General features: G+C 48.2%; 1 protein-coding gene across 3 annotated transcripts in view; it reads right to left on the minus strand.

Moving 5' to 3' along the window:
- FADS2 (fatty acid desaturase 2) overlaps positions 1-11,548 on the minus strand; it is a 22,747-nt gene extending 11,199 nt beyond the window's left edge. For all 3 annotated transcript variants that reach the window (XM_074543708.1, XM_074543709.1, XM_005491679.4), the window contains exons 1-11: positions 11,084-11,548; positions 7,617-7,727; positions 6,422-6,619; positions 6,207-6,308; positions 5,597-5,722; positions 4,304-4,364; positions 3,896-3,972; positions 3,634-3,731; positions 2,977-3,073; positions 1,988-2,067; positions 833-958 (exon numbers count right to left, since the gene is read on the minus strand). In XM_074543708.1, the coding sequence (XP_074399809.1) occupies positions 833-958; positions 1,988-2,067; positions 2,977-3,073; positions 3,634-3,731; positions 3,896-3,972; positions 4,304-4,364; positions 5,597-5,722; positions 6,207-6,308; positions 6,422-6,619; positions 7,617-7,727; positions 11,084-11,290 (1,283 nt within the window). In that variant the 5' untranslated portion in view covers positions 11,291-11,548. The remainder of the gene's footprint in view (positions 1-832; positions 959-1,987; positions 2,068-2,976; positions 3,074-3,633; positions 3,732-3,895; positions 3,973-4,303; positions 4,365-5,596; positions 5,723-6,206; positions 6,309-6,421; positions 6,620-7,616; positions 7,728-11,083) is intronic.
- Positions 11,549-17,495: the final 5,947 nt, after the last annotated feature.

The following is a 17,495-nucleotide window of genomic DNA, read 5'->3' on the forward strand; positions in this document are numbered from 1 at the left end:
CCTGCAATGAAGGCTGTTACTGAATTTAATATCATTCACAGGATCACACTCACAGAATCCACCCTCAGTCAGTGTGAAGCAATATCCCCTGCTCCTGTCACTCCAGATCTGTGTCCAAAGTCCCTCTCCAGCTCCTTTGGAGCCCCTTTAGGCACTGGAAGGGGCTGTAAGTTCTCCTGGGAGCCTCCAGGGTTCACTCCACTGTGCCTTGGTGCTGTGTGGCCCTGTCCTAACCAGATTTGGGGACAAAAGCAGGTTTGGAGCCAGCTCTCCTGCCCACTGTGGGCACCCCACTTCAATCCTGCTTTGTGCAGGAGGTGCCTGGACTGCAGAGCTTTCTCATGTTCCCGGCCATGAATTATTCCCCTCAGAGGAACTGAGACAGCAACATCAACACCGAGGCTGCTGACAAGGACTGTTAGATCCTCTCCAGCCCTGCCTGTAGGGAATTGCCTGTTGCTGCTGGCAGAGCTCTCAGGGGACACAGCAGGGGCTGTAACCTGACCAGTTTCCCTTTGATTCATCTCACTTTGCAGCAGGAGATCTGCTAGCAACTCCCAACAGCAGGAGCCACCAGCTGTCAGAGCAGGGTTATATAAAAATCAGAATCATTAGAGATGGAAAAGCCCTCTAAAATCAACCCCAGCACTGCTGAGCCACCGCGTCCCCAAACACCACGATTGGGTTTGTACCTGTCTAAAGGTGAAGTGTTTGGTACTTTGACAGCAACAACACAAATTTCTGAAAGGTCTGTCATGTCCTGGATCCTCTGTGCTAGAAAATATCAGGTGTCCCTGAAAAATGAGCTGCAGTGGGCTCAGGAGGGCCTTACCCAACAATGTCTACGAACGCTTTCCCAAGAGGCTTCTCCTCATAGTGGACTCCATACTTGGCACATAAAGACTTCACCAAAGGCTTCACCTTCCAGAAGTTGTGCCGTGGCATTGTTGGAAACAGGCTGGAGACGAGAGAGAAAACAAAGCTGAGAAAACTCTTGAGACAAGCGACAAGGGCTGGGCATTAGGATTTGCATCCTCAGGGGCTCATCGTTGGTGCCTCCTCCTCAAACTGCACAAACAAAGGAAGGAGGCACAGAGACACCCCTGCTTTACACTGCTCTGTCTCAGGGAGGTGGTGAAAACTGATTTCCTGTCCTGCCTCAAAGCAAAGCCATGCTCAGGACACACTGAAAGCCAGTTTGTGCAAGAAGGGACATGACTGCAATGAGAGGGCAGTGGGAGTGAGGGAAGAGCCTCAGAGATGGCCAGCCATTCCTCTGGCAATAATTGTTTCTTGCTGAACTGAATTCCCAGTGAACTGCTTTTTCACCTGTGGAAGCAGGTAAAGAAGGATTTTGGGGGCACCTTGCCCTATGCTCTTCCATGGAGATTTCCTAAGCTGGCTCCCAAACCAGCCAGCCTCACCCTAAAAGCCATTTCTTTTACATTTGCTGTTGCCATTGGCAACAGACTGTCCATATGGCCCTGTTTTCCATATTTTTTCTGGAATCTGGTACCCAGCATCCTACACAGTCCCACACTCTATAAAACACTGGAATACTTTAGGGGAGGGGAGTTTCCTGTGGTGGATGCTTGGGATTTGAGCCCACAGCCTTTGCAACTGGTAGATGCATAACAACAACTCCTAATTAAACCCTAAATTAAGGCTGTGAGAATGAAAGCTTTGAAGCAAGAGAGAAAAATGTCATGGCTGTAAGAGAAGCACACTATCATGGAATGGTTTGGGTGGGAAGGGATCTTTAAGCTCATTCAGTTCCTACCTCACCATGGCAGGGTCACCCACTAATTCAGGTTGCTCCAAGCCTCATCCAGCCTGAGCTTGAGCACTTCCAGGGATGGGGCAGCCACATCTTCCATGCCTGTGTAGTCTGGGACTCTGTTTCCTGGGCATACAATCCTTCCCCAGCCCATCATTCCCTCCCCTGGGCTGGGACAAGCTGGCAGTGCCATCCCAGCCCTGTACTCACTGGTGCTCGATCTGGAAGTTCAGGTGCCCGGTGAACCAGTCGTTGAAAAAGGACTGCTCAATGTTGCAGGTTGCTGCCATCTGCCAGGGAGAGAGGGAGCTGTGAGGGTTAGGGATGGCTCATCCCAAAATCAGAGTGAAATTCCTCTTCCCTGACTCTGGGAGTGCAGAGCTTGCCACAGCCAGGTGCAGCAAGGGGAGTTTTAATCTTTCCTCAGGGCCTCAGGTAATCAAACTCTCACTGGTGATGTAGCAGCCCAAGCCCAGATTCCTAAATCTCAGCCTCTCCCACTGGAAATCAGAGGATTGACAGCAGTACCAAGGTGCAAAACAGGAGGAACATGGACACAAAGCTTCCCCATCACCATGTAGTTATTGCTCAGTTTGCCTTAAGTGTGATATTTTGAGAATATTTCTTAGGTATTCTTGCCATTAATGATCATAAAATTACATATTTTTTCTTAATATTCTTAAAGTTCAACCAAATTTTTGATAGGTTGAATCAAAACCCTCACACATTTAGCTTGGATTTGCAGGGAGATAGAACTGCCAAAATACCAAGAATATGGTTCTAGAATAAAGAAGAGGAAAGAGAGAACTCAATCACTCATCTTCTAGAACAAAGGGACAAAGGCAGGCTCCAAAATTAAGAGTCAACATTTTCCCCTCAGCTGTTTTGTTACTGGGATCTACAGGCCTGGCCAAAATATGCAGGAATGTTTTTTGGATTTGCAGTCACATCCAGCTTCACTCACCACAGGAGCAGGTAACCTTTTGATTGTCAAAGTAATTGCAGAACTTTGGAACTCCATGTCTTTCCCCAGCACTGCTGGCTCTGGGAAGAACATTTTTATGGGAAAACTAATAGACAGGACAACTCTATTCTAGTAAGGGGTGGTGGTAACACTGGGGGTGGTGGTAACTCTCATGCTCTTTCAGTAAATCCCATTTTGGGGTGAGTCAGGGGTGGTTTTCCTCCCTCCCAGTTACCTGGGAGCTCAGCCAGTCTCTGTGCTTCTCAGAATCAATTTCCATTGGAATGTGATTCATCTGGGTGACCCACACAAACCAGTGACTCTCCAGAAACCTGCAAAACCAGGAAAAATTGTGAGAATTTCTACCAGACATGGGTACATCAGGTAACTAAAGTGGGGCTTGCAGGGGGCAGCAGAGACTTGGATGGATGTTGACAAGGAAATACCTGGAATCATCTTTGTTCCAGGCTTGTTTTCTGCAAAAGCAGATGATCCAGTTTTGCTTTTTTTTTTTCCTTGCACTTTGAGTTTCTTCAAATATTTTGGGAGTAATGGGCTGGTTGTGATAAGTATTCCAGCTTGATTTCAGACTTGGAGCATGCACAGAATTACCTCCACAGTCTGCTGGAAAGAGGGTGGGATGAGGCACTCTGGGAGGGTCCAGCCATGACCAAAGTGGGGTCAGCAGTGTGTGGGAACTGGGAATGAGGAAAGGCAGGGGAATCCTGGCAGACCATCACGGGGCAGGGGAGGGTGCAGGGAGAGTGCCAGAGGAGCTGGAACTCGGAGATGCTGACAGGGAAGTGAAGCAGTGGGACACAGCAGAGCTGAGGCCAGGCTCAAACAGCACTGGAGGGATGGGAGAGCAGCAGGGATGCCCTGGAATCCCTACCTGACAAACGTGAGGAGACACAGGGATCCCAGGACGCCGTAGAACGGGATGTAGGTGATGAAATAGCGCAGGTAGTAGCTGATGGCCCAGGCCAGGTCCTGGGGGACAGAGAAAACACCAGGCATCACTTTGCCCATCTTGGATAATGTGTCCTTGCTGGTGATGTTTGGAACAGTGGGTAATTCCTGCCTGCCCCCTGGCCTCCCTCTCTGCTCCAGTTTCCAGCCAGACCCCGTAAGGATGGAGGGAATGTTTCACTCACCGCCCAGAACCTGCGCTTGATCATGGTCGAGATGATTTGGATTTGGAAATACACAGGGATGAGCAGAGGTGGGAAGACTGCAAGGCAAAGGGAAATGGTTTGGCCATCAGAGGGGTGGGGAGGTGTGTGACATGAGGGACTGCTTCCATGGAACTGGGAACATGCAGTTTTTCAATGGAGCCTCTCACATGGAGGTTATTCCCAGCCTCAGCTGTTTTACATTCCCTTGCTGTATGGGGCAATGTTCCAGGTGCTTGGATATCCCTGAGCTGATTCTGGGACCTGCACAGGGTCCTGAGGAAGGGTGGGATGAGTTGGGATTTGAGGAGTTGCTCTGCTCACACAGTGAGGGCTGGAAAGGACAAGTGGCATTCCAGGAAAAGGGAAGAGAGGAGGGCGGATACTCACTGAGGAAGAAGTACTCGTGCTGGTGGTTGTAAGGCAGGTACTTCAGCTTCTTCTTGCCATACTGCAGGACACAAAGAGACAGCTCAGCCTGGGATTGGGACATTCCCAGGTAAAAGCAGATTCTCTGCAATAATTCTTAATTTATTGACCAGGGAGTTTTGACTGAATTCCCACAAGCGGGTTAGAAGAGATTCAGAGTGATTAAATGTCCTAACTTTGTCACTGTTAGGTGTAAACTCAATTTTTAAAGATGGTTTCTATTTACTTGATGGAATTTTGATGCACTTCACCTTCTGCCATCCCTGTGTCTCTGAGAAGAGCTGCCAGCACCTCCATCTTTACTAATATGAATGTGATAGGCATAAAGTCTGATTTTTTGGAAGGGAAGGCTTGTAACACCAATAAATCAGGCACATTATTCCCTCTGGCTGAGCTCTGCAAGGCTGTGTGCTTGGCATCATTTGGAAAATTATTTTTGTACCAATGTGAGAATATTGGGATAGACTGTTTCTGTCCTAATATCAGATATTTTGAGGTGGAAATCCAGTTTTTCCCTGTTATCATAAATGTTTAACCTAAACATTTATCTATACTTCTCCTTTAAGTAATAGAACCATGGTCTGCTTTCTCAATAATACAAAATCTGTCAGAGAAACTATTTTTAATGTTGTATTTCCCTGTGTTGTCTTTGCTGCTTGCCCCTTTTCTTGGGGTTTTGTTTTTAAAACTAGAAATCCTTGTTCCACTGTTAAAAACACCAATGATTTAAGTGCTTTGGGTAGGTTTTTATAAACAGGCAGTAAATATTTTGGCTCTGGAGGGGTAGATAGAACTAAAATTAAAATCACTTGATGCTGGAAGATATTTGCTATGGAAATGGAAGGTCAGATTTGAAATGCTCCTGCTGGAATACTGAGGAACACTGTATTCCCCCTCCTACTGGTACTTCAAACCAGCAGCATGAAGTGACCTTTAGTGGCTTTTTGCTTTCTCTCCAGCCCCATCTGCATCATTTTTCCTGAGGTAACCCAAGACACTTTCTCCTGTGGTCAGCACAGGAAATGGATTGGGAATTAGTAGTCAGTGCTGCTCCTCAGCCCAGGGGTTGGCTCCAAACTGTCAGACCACGTAGCCAGACGAAATCCCTGGATTAAGCATTTCCTTTCTAGCATTCCTGGAAGTCCTGCCTGTGTAAGTCATGTCTAACAGTGGGAGCCAACTCCTGGATTTGCGCAACCACTCTCAGGGCCCTCTTGGACAGTAGTTTTCCATGTTTTCCCCACTTTTCCTTACCTCAACGGGCTGTGTGTCTCCCAGGACAAAAATGTGCAGCATGTTCACATCTGGGTCCTTCTGGAAGATGTTTGGCTTGGCGTGGTGCTGGAAGTGGCGGTGGTTCCACCAGTTTGCAGAGGCACCCTGGGCAAGGAGAACGAGGAGTTTTCATCCATGGAGAGCTGCTCCCAAGGTGGGAGTACCCAATCATTTATAGGGACTAAAGTGGTGAGAGTCAAGTTGTGGGATTTGCTTTGGAAAGAGCAGCAAGCAGGGAGTGGTGGAGTTGTTGGTTGCTATGAGACTGCTGCTTGCAGAGGGATCCCTAAGGATCATCCATATTGAAAGAACACAGAATAAACACATTCTGAGCGAGTTACAGGTCACTGTGTCTTCCCAGAAAATCCTGAAATGCTTTGAGTTGGAAGGGACTTTAAAGCTCATCCAGTCCCAACCCTGTGCCATGAGCAGGGACACCTTCCTCTAGCCCAGGTCGCTCCACGGGCAATGATCACCAACTTTTTTGTGCCTCTGCTCACTCTGGGAAGGTTGAGAGCCTCCCTTTCCTACTCTGCCACAGCCAAAGTGATGCATTCCCAGAATTCCCTGGCTCCATAATTCCCTTTACCTTCAGGTGCCCAATGACAAACTTGTGGACAATGTGGTTCCAGGAAGACTTCTTGAAGACAGAGAGGTGTCCAAAATCATGTTGCAGCCACCCTGCCTGGGCCTGGGACAGGGAGAAATCAAATAGTTAAGAAGCTATTGAGGATCAAAGCTAATCAGGAAAGAAATGGAGATGGAGGGCACATTGGCAGTGTGAGGAAGATCTCTCTTTGTCACCTGGGAAGTTGTAAGGATGCAGGCAAGGATGAGGGTTGTGATCCAGCCGGTCCCAAAGTAGGAAATCATGAGCCAAGCCAAAACTTCCATGACAATGATGTGTCCCAGGTAACAGGAGAAGAACAAGGGGCTGGCTTGGAACAGGTTCATGTCCTCTGCTGTCTTCCTCAGGGTCCGGAAATCTTCCACCAGCTGGGACTGCAACAGGACAGGCAAGAGCAGGGTGAGGCTTGGGAGTGAGCCTGGCTGAGTTGTGGGGTGGATGGAGGAAGGATGAGCTCCACGCCAAGTTCCCTGGCTCTATATTCCAGCTTTTTGCCCTGTATCCCTATGAATAAACATCCTGGCTGGTCTGAGCCCACATCCTGACCTTTTGGACTTGGAGCCAAGAGAGTGAGTAATCCAAGCTCTGTTGAGTGTTACATCACCTGATGGCTCTTGTCTGAATGAGCTTCCTAAGCACTAAGGAGAAGCTGGAGCAAGAGGGAATTCAGTGCTATTGTGCCTAATTCCAGAGCTCTGATAATGAGCACCCACTATCACCCGTCATCCATTCAATCCGTGGGCCAGCTCCTGTGCAGCCATCCATGAGGGGCATTCCTGGGTCACTGGGGGCCAGCATTGTCCCCTCTATTGTGAGTGACACAGATATAGCACAATCATGGCCAGCCACAAACAACGGGGCAGGATTGAGTTTCCCGGGCAGAGCCAGTTGTGCCACGCTCTGGGCCTGAATAATGGATGAGCAGGGATACAGAGCTGCCCTGAGGATGGGCAGTGGCTGCTGCTCCTTAGCAAGGCCACCAAAATGGGACATCTGGGGACTTGTGTTTTGGAGCTTGGTCACCAGCAAAGGAGCAGCAAGAAGGGACCACAGTCACCAGGGCTGGTGCACATTTCCCATTCCACCTGTCCCAGTTCCCATTTCCCTTCAGGATGGGCTCAGTCCAGCCTGGGTGCCTGGAATGGGCTGCCAGAAATTGGCTGTTGGTGGCTCTGTGGGAAAGAAGATATTTGTACAGCCAAAAGTGTCACCCCTCTTTCCACACATATTCGAATCCATGATAGGATGAAAATACTCTACATGGAGATGTTCAGTCACTGAGAACTCCTCTCCCTCTCTGGAGAGCATCCCAAGAGGGAAAGAATGGTGGCAATAGGCAGCCTGAACCCCAGGTGAGGAATAAATACTCACATTTTTGTCTCGGTCCTGGCTGGGCTCCCCTGGAGCGAGTTCTCCAATAAGCAGGGGCTTGAGAAACTTCTGCACCAAGGTGGGATTGATGTGGAAGGCCTGGAATGCATCCTGGAGTGGAAACAGGAGAAACTCTGTGAGATCTAGGAGTGAGATGTTCTTCCTATTCACTGTGTCATTCCCACCCACCTGCAGCAGTTGTGGAACCGGTGGAAAAGGGGGCCAGGTGACCTCCAGCTCTGGGATCACTTGTTGGGACATTAATTCCACTGATGAATTTGCTGTGCTGGGAATGGTGAGTCCTGGGATGGCATCCAGCCATATGGTGAAAGGCACCTCAAGAAATTCTTTCTAAGCAACTAAATACTTAAATCCTGTTAATTCCCTTAGAAGGTAGGCAGAGGGGAATTTGTGCAAATCCCTCCTAGGATATAAATACCCTTGGAAAGTCTGCTCCTGGAGGCAAGTCAGGAGAGGGGCTGACTGGTGACTGAAGCTGGATGTGACTGCAAACACAAAAAATATTCCTGGGTGTTTTGGCCAGGCCTGGAGATCCCAGCTGTAAAACAGCTGAGGAAAAATTGGTGACTTTTCAAAAGAATAATGCCTTGTTTGTGGAATCCTTTGGATCCTGGCATTCACAAGTTTATCTGGCTCTTCTTTTTCTCTGTTCCTTCCCCTTTCCACATATTTCTGTCCACCTGTATCCCACAGGTGCCTGATGCTCTAGTGGGATCTTGGCCAGATCCTTTCACATGGCACAGCCAGAATTTTAACCCCAAGGACAGCAGCAGGGACAGAAAGCTGACCCAGAACAGAAACCCTCACTCTGTCCTTGCCCTTTCCTCACTGCACAGAACTGGAGTCAGCTCTTGGAATTCACCTGGGAGAACAGGAAAGATTGGTTCCATGAAGTGCTAAGAGAGTATGGAAAAAAAAAAATCATTAAAAACAGGAGTGAGGGGAACTGTGCTCCAGCCTTTCCCCTTTGTCCCATTGCCTAACAGTTGTAGTGACCAACTAATATTTCCCTCCTGGCTCTAAAGACAAAGGGCAGGCTGGAAAGCGCTCCTTGTGTCCAGCTGACCCTTCTGGGAGCTGCCCTCCATCTGGAGTTCAAAAATACCAGACAACAACCTCGGGCCCAAAGTCCTCCAAAATCAATTGAAACTTGTCACCTGGGAAGTTGACCCAGAAATGGGTCACTGAAATGTTGACTCTGGTTCCCTGTTTGGAACGATTTGTAGAAGATGTAAAAGAGGAAGGAAAAGCAGAATGAGGGGGAAGTAGACTGTATCTACTGCAAGACTCTGCAGTTTTGGGTGAAAACAAAAAAAAAGGGGAAGAGAGAGGGTAACACAAAAAATAATACTGAATCAATATTTTTTAATGCTTCTTAACTGCTGGGAATAAAAAAGTCTGGAGGTCTGATTGGGTGCTTAATGCCTGGAGATCCTGCAAATGATGGAAGGATTGGATTTTTGTTATGTTTATCTGATTAAGCTCCTGTACTAATAGGTCCCAAATATAAGAGAGTTCCTGAATTTTGGAATTGTTCTCAGTTCTGTACTGCAGGAGATAAAAAGCTTAAGGGAAAAGATAATCCCTGGGAAATGCTGTGTGATGTTGGCACTTGACCTCCCAACTTTGTGATCTACTGACCAAATAAGCCGAAGTGTTTTATGGGATATGGGAGTTATTCCAGCTGCTTTTCGTGAGAAAAAGCTTTGTGTAATTGAGATATGAGCTGTACTTGAGCATTGGGAGTGCTTACAGCAGTCAGCACAAGGATTTTCTTTTACACCCCTGAACACTTCTGGGACAGAGACACTGCAAAGTGTCCCGGCCTTTGTGTTCTGTGCACGAGGTGACACCAGAACAGGTTGTGTTTAAAAAAATCAGAGTCTCATGGAATGGTTTGTGCTGAAAGGGACTTCAAAAATTATCCCATTCCACTCCCCTGCCATGGGCAAAGACACCTTCCATGGACCAGGTTGCTCCAAACCCCATCCAGCCTGGCCTTGGACACTTGCAGGGATAGAGCAGTCACAGCTTCTTTGGACAACCTGTGCCAGGGCCTCAGCATCCCCACAGGGAAGGATTTCCTCCTAAAATCCAATCTAAACCCACAGAGGGTTCTCCCCCTGAATGAGAGAGGGTTTTCTGGCTACAAATGGTTGTTCTCCACAGGGAAGCTGCAAAACTGATGCCAATCCTGATTTAGTGCTCAGAGTGGTGATTTAACAATTTCAGAGCATTTTTAAGGCCATGCCTTCATGGAGTGTGGGATGCAGTGTAACCTGGGGAGGTGGGAGGAGAACCAGCAATCGTGGAACCACCAACCTGTGTTTCAGCCTCCTTTCAAGGATTCTGCAGTAACAGATGCTTTCTGGTTGCTAATGGAGATACTGGAGTTAAATTCTTGGGGATAGGAGTCAAACTCCTCCTGTTTCAGCAGCTCTGGGTTTAAGCAGTTGAAAAGAAAACCTGGCCCATCTTTCTGAGGGAGAAAGCTATTCATTCAGAGGATTTACTGCAAAGGGACAGAAGGGCCAAAATGCAGCTCAGTGCTTCAAAGGAAAAGAATGGAGAATACCCACTGGACGCAGGGAAATGGGGGCTGATGGAAAGGGAAGGTTCTCCCAAAAAAATTTGTCACACATGGAGCCTCCTCCTTGCCAAGGTGTCGGGAGCCGTGGGAGAACAGCAGTTCCTGTTCCTGCTTGGGCTCTCCAAGCTCTGAGGCTGCTTGGATTTCATTAACACGCCCTGAAGGGAGAACATGCTCTCTGGATGCACTTCTGAGGAAGGTGGTTTTGAGGGAAACCCCAGACAACAAACAATTTATTTCTAATTTGTTCCTGTTTCAAGGTTGGGGGTTTTTTTTGTTGTTGTTTGGTTTCTTATCTTTGACTGAAACGTGAGAGGTGGCTGAACCCAGCGAAGGAGCAGCTGGAGCAGCAGCAAATGGTTTGCTGGTTTGTTTTTTTTTTCCTCTTTTCTGTAGCAACCTGTAACCAAATTCTCCAGAGAATTTGCTCCTGGGGAAAAAATGCTAAAAAGCTCCTTGTTTTAAAGCCTCCTCACAGAAGCAACTTTGAGACACAGCCTGGCCTCTGTTTAACCCTCCCTGTGCTTGGCTGCGTGACTCTGCATGTCACAAGCTCCCCCTGGAAAAGGGGACATTTGGGACACTTTGCTCCTGAATTCAGGCCTCGGGGCACGGCACAAGCAGGAGACAAAGGCAAACCAGCAGGATTTAAGCAGAGCAATCCCTACCGACCCATCGCGGGGGGACCTGCATCCGCTTGAACCGAGCTGGGAGCAGCGGGAGGGCTGAGCCGGGTGTCCAGCAGGTGTTGGGGAGCTGGGGACAGGGGACAGCAGCAGCTGGCTGCCCTCGGGGAGGGAAGGAGCTGTCAGAGGATGCTGCTGGAGCCGGGAGAGCCGCGGGGGTCGCTCCTTACCGTGGCATCTTCGCCGGCGCAGTGGCTGATGACTCGCTGGCCCCCCGGGTGCCTCTTTGCCCACTTGGTGACATTATAAACCTTTCGCTCTATCACCAGCCACTTGTCCGTCCTCAGGTTGTGCTTCTGGATCTCCTCCCAGGTGTAGAAGCGGATCTGCGCCGCCGGCTCCCCCGAGTCCCCCCCTTGCTCACCCCCTTTCCCCATGGGGCCGCTCGATTCTTTTTGTCTTCTTGACCAGAGGGGGAGAGGAGGGGGGAGAAGCCGTCCCTGCGCCTCTCGGGGCTGTGCCGGAGGGGAAGAGCTTTCCTGGCGGGATTGGACTCAGCTGATCCCCTGCTCCCTCCCTTCGCCTTCGCTCATGTCCTCCCTTCTCTTTGTTTCTGCTTCTCTCCGCCTGCTCGGAAGTGCCCCCTAGGCTGGCTGTCCCCGCACTGATGCACTTTATCCTCGCACATAGCCCTGTGTTTGGAGGGAAGCTCGGCCCCTTCCACCCACACGCCCCCTCGCACCCCCCTCTCGGGCATCCCTCCCCGGGCATTCTCCTCCCTCGACATGCCCTCCCTCTCCCGGCATCATCCTTTCTCCCAGACACTCTCCTCCCTCCCGGCATCGCCCCCCTCCCCAAACTCTGCATCCTCCTCCTCCTCTCCCCTGCCGGGCCCGCCGCCCCTCTCGCCGCCGCCCCCCCGCCGGTGCCGGGGCTCTCCCGGCGGGATCAGCCGAGCCCCAGCGCCAATCCCGGCTGTCCCGCCGCCCTCCCGCTCCCGCCCATTGGCCCGGACCGATCTTTCGAAGCGGCTGCGGGCCGGGACCGCCGGGGGACGGCAGCCCCTCGCCTCCTCCTCCTCCTCCTCCCGCTCCCAGCTTCGTGTCCTCGAGATTTTTTGGCTCCTGATGTAAAGAGCTGCACCCGCCGGCTTTTTTTCCTTTTCCCGCGTTATTTTTCTTGCCCTTCCCCTTCTTTCCCCCCCCCTTTCCTTTTCCCAGTTTTCTTTTTTTTTTTCTTCGTTTCCTTTTCTGCCCTCTCTTCCTTCCTTCATTTTCTCTCCCTCCCCTTCCCCACCTTTCCCACTTCCCTCCTTTCCCCTCTTTTTCCTCCCTTTATCCCCCTTTTCCTTCTTCTTCTCTTTCCTACTTTTCCTACCTTTCCCCCTTTATTCCGTTTCCCTTTCTTCCCTCTTTCCCCCTTTCATCATCTCTTTCCCCTTTTCTCCCCTCTTGCTCCCTTTTTCCTCCCTTCTCCTCTCCTTCTCCCCTTCCTGCCTTTTCCCTTTCCACTCCTTTTCCCTCTTTTTTCCCTTCACCCCTCTTCCTGCTTCCCCTCTTTTCACCTTTTCTCCTCCTTCCCCTCTCCTTTTACTATTTTACCATTTTTACTCTTTTTTAAACATTTTTTCTATTTTTACTCTTTTTTTTACCCTTTTCCTTCCCCCCTCTTTTTCATACCTTTTTTTCCTGCTTTTTCCTCTTTCTGCCTACCCTCCCCCAGACTTCTCACCCCACTCTTCACTGCTGAGCTCAGAAAGGAGCTATTGCTGTTCTGCCCGAAATCTGCATTGTTTTGCTCTGTTTTTGCCAGGCTGCCGCTGGTGGCTGCCAGGTTTCACAGCTTTGCTGTGGCACAGGCAGAGCTGGTTGAGCTCTGCTGCCCCAGGCCATGCTTTTATTGACAGGTGGGATAATGGCATCTTTGCCATCTTTTCCTTGCCGTGGGGCACGTTACTGTACACAATTCCTGCGTTAGGTTATGCAAGGTGTGGTGTGGCAAGGAAAAAAACAACACAGACCTCTTTCCCTGAGGCTTTGCTTACCTCTGACAGGACCTGTGGCCACTTTCCAGGGCCAGGCAGGTGGCCCGCTTTCCTGGTGATAGGAATATTTTCCAGTCACTATTTTGCATGAATAAGTGGGAGGATCATTAATCCTTTCTGTAGTGGCAGAGCAGGGGAAGGAACCCACAGGGTTAACCATAGAATCACAGAAGGATCTGAGTGGTAAAGGACCTTAAAGCTCATCCAGTTCCAATCCCTTGGACAGGGAAATCTTCCACTATCCCAGGTTTCTCCAAGCTCCATCCAACCTGGCCTGGAACACTTCCAGGGATGGGGCAGCCACAGCTTCTCTGGGAAATCTGTGCCAGGGCCTCACCACCCCCACAGGGAAGGATTTCTTCCTATCCAAATCTCTCCTCTTTAGCTTTGAGCCAAGGCATGCCAGAGCTTTCCTCTGTTTCTGCCTGGTGTTAATACTGCAGGATGGCTTCAGCCTGTTAGACAATCTTTGCCTGTGGTGTGGGGTGAGGAAAGTCAGAAATGACAGGAATGTTTTGCTAAGACATGCAAGTTTTATTTAGTTTGGTTCAAAATAGCCCTGTGACAAGGATCAGACTAAATTACAGCCAGACACCACATTAAGGTGGACCTGAAACTTGTTGCTTGTGGTGAGGGAAAAGTTCACTGAGTTCTTTGAATTTGGGGATTTTAATCCTGTAGATGGGCCTGCATATGTACAACTCAGGAAGAAATCCTTCCCTGCGAGGGTGCTGAGGCCCTGGCACAGATTTCCCAGAGAAACTGTGTCTGCCCTATCCCTGAAAGTCTCCAAGGCCAGGTTGGAGGGGTTTGGAGCAACCTGGGACAGTGGAAAGTGCTTCAAGCCCCATCCAACCTGGCAGGGGGTTGGAATAGGATGAGCCTTAAGGTCCCTCCCAAACCATTCCTGGATTCTGTGTTGATTCTATGAAATAAGCTGAAAAGGAGGTTGCTCCATTTTGGAATTTACCTGTAGATGGACAAAGAATCAAAATCAGCTCCCAGAACTCCCCACCTGGATATTTCCCATGGAAAATTGCACCATAACTTAATGACAAGCCATTGAAAGATGCTTCTGAAATAATCCCTGCTGCTCTCAGCCTCCTGCAGCACAGCCAGCCAGGCTGTCAGGCTTCAGGCAGGGCTTGTTCCGAGTTTTCTTTGGCTCCTGGGACTCAAACCAGCCCCAGCACAGAGAGGAGAACAGGCTCTGCTCTATGGCCAAGTGGGTGAAAGGCTGCGGTCGCTGCCCGGTGTAGCTTTAGCAGCACAAAGAGCTTGTGTGAGGGACATAAAAGCCCTGAGTTTAACCAAAGAGTCACGAGATGTGGGCAGAAAAGGTGAGGATTGTGAAAGGGAGCAAAGTTTGGGAAGGGGGGATGTAAAAGTGGGAGAGTTTTTGCAGAAGTGGCATGTCTGCTCTTCAGCTAATGAGTCAGTGAGGGATTTATTACTGGAGTAGACTGGGATGGTGAAAAAAACAGGGAAAATTGGTAGCTCAGGTATCTTTACACTGTCTCATGCATTGGTTTAATGTTAAAAAAATTCCTGTTCCCTGAGGAAAGCGCTTTAATAATGTAGCAAAACCACAACATTTTCTGTGTTTGTTGTCTCATCCTATTGTGGAGTTTTATGTGGGAGGCAAGGTCTGATATGTTTATTTTTGCCAAGGTCTGATAAGTTTATTTTAATTTGGTTTTCAGAAAGGACTAGACTTTGACAGCAGCACGCAGACTGGCACCAGCACATGGAAATGCCCTGTAGCTGTGCTGCAATCCTCATGGATGCAGGGAAAATCCTCCTTTTCCACCAGTTTATAGTATGAGACCTACCACTTGGTAAGGCCAGATGGCTCCAAGGCATCTTGGCTTGGTGGGAAAAGGAGGCAGCAGGAAAGAGCAGTGAACAGGGGAAAGACACAAAGCAGCTTTCTGAAGGGGTAGAAGGCAGGAACTGAGGGTTTGGGGAGGAAAACACAGTGAAAATCAGGCTTAGCTGCACCTTTAAACTTTTTGATACTTTTAATAGTCTTTTTGATACATTTTTCCTTTCTGCCAAAAAAAAAAACATGTGAGGAGAGAAGGGACCCCAGGTTTTCTCTGTCTTTCACAAGAGGGAAAGGCTGAGGAGCTCTGAACATAAAAATAAATAATAAATTGAATAATAAATTCTAACACAGTGGGAAACAGCTGGGCAAGGAAGGGGGAGCTGGAGCCTGAGGTGAGGGAACCCAATGATTAGGTGGGAATGCTGTAGCAGTCCATGCATTTAAAACAAACAGCTACCAAAGATTTCCTTGATATTTTTTTACTCTGACATATTCTGCTTTTTCTCTAATCCTGGGAGAGTGGCTGAGAGCTGAGGAACTTTGAGAGGGAAACAACCAACAAAGGAACAGAAATCCCCATTGTGTGGGATCCATGGCTGGCAGGGATTCCACATTCTGCAGTGGATCTCGGGCTGCCCGTGGGTTTATCAGGGTCAGGGCACAAACTGCCAGGGGAGCAGGGAGGGAATCACACTCAGACAGCAGCAGACACTGGAATTTCAGCAGGGCAGGAATAAGCAGATAAATGCTCTGTTCTGATGCTGTTTTGTAATGATTTCTAGTGAAAGTCCTGCTGGTATTCCCATGTTATCATGGGATCCTTTCCTTTTTTTCCTTACTCAGGTTTTGTTTTCAAAAGTGTCGAACTCTAAACAATCACCACCTCACTCCCTCAGTTGCTAATCTGAATTTATGACTTCTGAAGGACAAAAAATAAGCTTATTTTTATCTCCTCCTTTACACAGAGTAATTCCTGGGTGCTTCTCCTTCCTCACAATCTCAGTCTTTTTTGCATGTAAACAGTCACTTTTACATTTATCAGTCAGATGAGTTATTAGAGCAGAGCACTGAGCAAATATTCCATGAAGTTACACTGTTTGTATGGAAAATCAAGACTTTATTGTGGGTATGAAGTGTTTGCAACCCTAACAAAGAGTTCTGGGTACACCACTAACTCATTTAGGCCAACCTATTCCAGTATTCCAGCTTATTCCCAATAGTACAACAAGAATAAAGGCAATATTTCCAGTTCTCCCTCTTCTGCTGCTGTTACGTAGATGCTTGCAGTGGATCCCAAGCCTGGTGTAGGAATGGTGTTACAGGGAGCTGTCAAGCTCTTCCCTGGTAGTAACACAGTGACTAAATTAGTGGTTTCCTGCTGCATTTGCTTCATCAGCGTGGCTGTTTTAATTGCACTGATGACAGAAGTTTGTAAATCATGCCACCACAATTCCCCTGTGCCTGGAATCTTCAGCTTTTCTTAGCCTGAATCAAAGCCAAGAACTGAGTCTTCTTTTAGGCTCTGCCCTTTTAAACTGTTTTTCGGCATTTGTTGTTTTCCTTTTATTTTTTTTTCCCCTGTGGTTTCAGACCTCACCATCCATCATTGTAACTCATTTTTTTCTAAAAGGAGAAAAGAGAGACTGCAATCCTTTCAACTCATCTCCCTCTTTCTCTGATTACTGGTTTGGTCACCAGATGCTCAAATATTTAGTGATCACTCACCACCCAGGTCACTTGGTTATTTTAAAGCATGTTCCAGTCAAGTCGTGGTAGTGAAATAAGGAATTTTAATATATTTTCTCCAAATTCTGGTGATGCCCAGTCACCAGATTTGCAGGCTGATCAGAGGAGTGAACCAAAGAGCATCTCTTCCCTCCCTTTGGATTTTTGGTGGTTCATGGTAGTGGGTTTGGTTCATGGTGGTGGTTTTGGCAGTCTGGGGAGCTGGGTCACAGCATGATGGTGACAGCAGATACAGAGGTGGAAGCAGTGAAGGTAAAACAAGGAGTCAGGGCACTGAAGGACTCATTTTACCTGGTGAATTGTGTTCCAGCAGGGATTGGTGCCAGGAATCCCAGCTGGATGCAGGGTGCTGGTGAGTCTATGACAGCAGCTGGTTTTTCCCTGGCAGTTTTCATGACAAAGGTCCCGTTCTTGTCTCTGAGACACCCATTGAGATCCTGAGTGGGGCAAGGGCAGGGCAAACAAGCACTGCTGGCAACTGGCAGGGCTCAGAAACCTTCCCTGCTTAGGGCTGGTGATTCCAGGAGCCTCCATGGCTTGTCTTGAATCTTCTGCTGAGGGAAAACAATCACAGCCAGGGATTTCATGTCAGAAGGAGCTTGGAAGAAAATTCCAAGGGCTGTGGTATAATTTGTGTTAATAAGGCATTAACAGCCCTTATAGCTGCTGAAACCAGAGGAAGCACATGAATGGAACAAGAGTGGATTTTATCAAGTTTAGTGGTGCTTTTTGCCTTTTAAAATCCCTCAAAGCAAGTATTCAAAGGTTTAACTCATGTTGGAAGATGGAATTTATTTGCTTTTAACAAATATAGGAAAAAGAAAACTGATCTCTGCATGTCACCTGTATTCATGATAAAAGATCATAAATATCAATTAAATTTAGGATAAATATCCTGTTGTGCAATTGATGATGGGGAAAAAGATAATTTGAAATAATTACTGCACTGTTCTGAATATAATTATATTTTAAAAGATACTAAACATCCATTAATGTTTATTAATATGAATTGCTGAAGGGATGG

Source organism: Zonotrichia albicollis, chromosome 6 (assembly GCF_047830755.1).
Source record: "Zonotrichia albicollis isolate bZonAlb1 chromosome 6, bZonAlb1.hap1, whole genome shotgun sequence".
NCBI classification, from domain to species: Eukaryota; Metazoa; Chordata; class Aves; order Passeriformes; family Passerellidae; genus Zonotrichia; species Zonotrichia albicollis.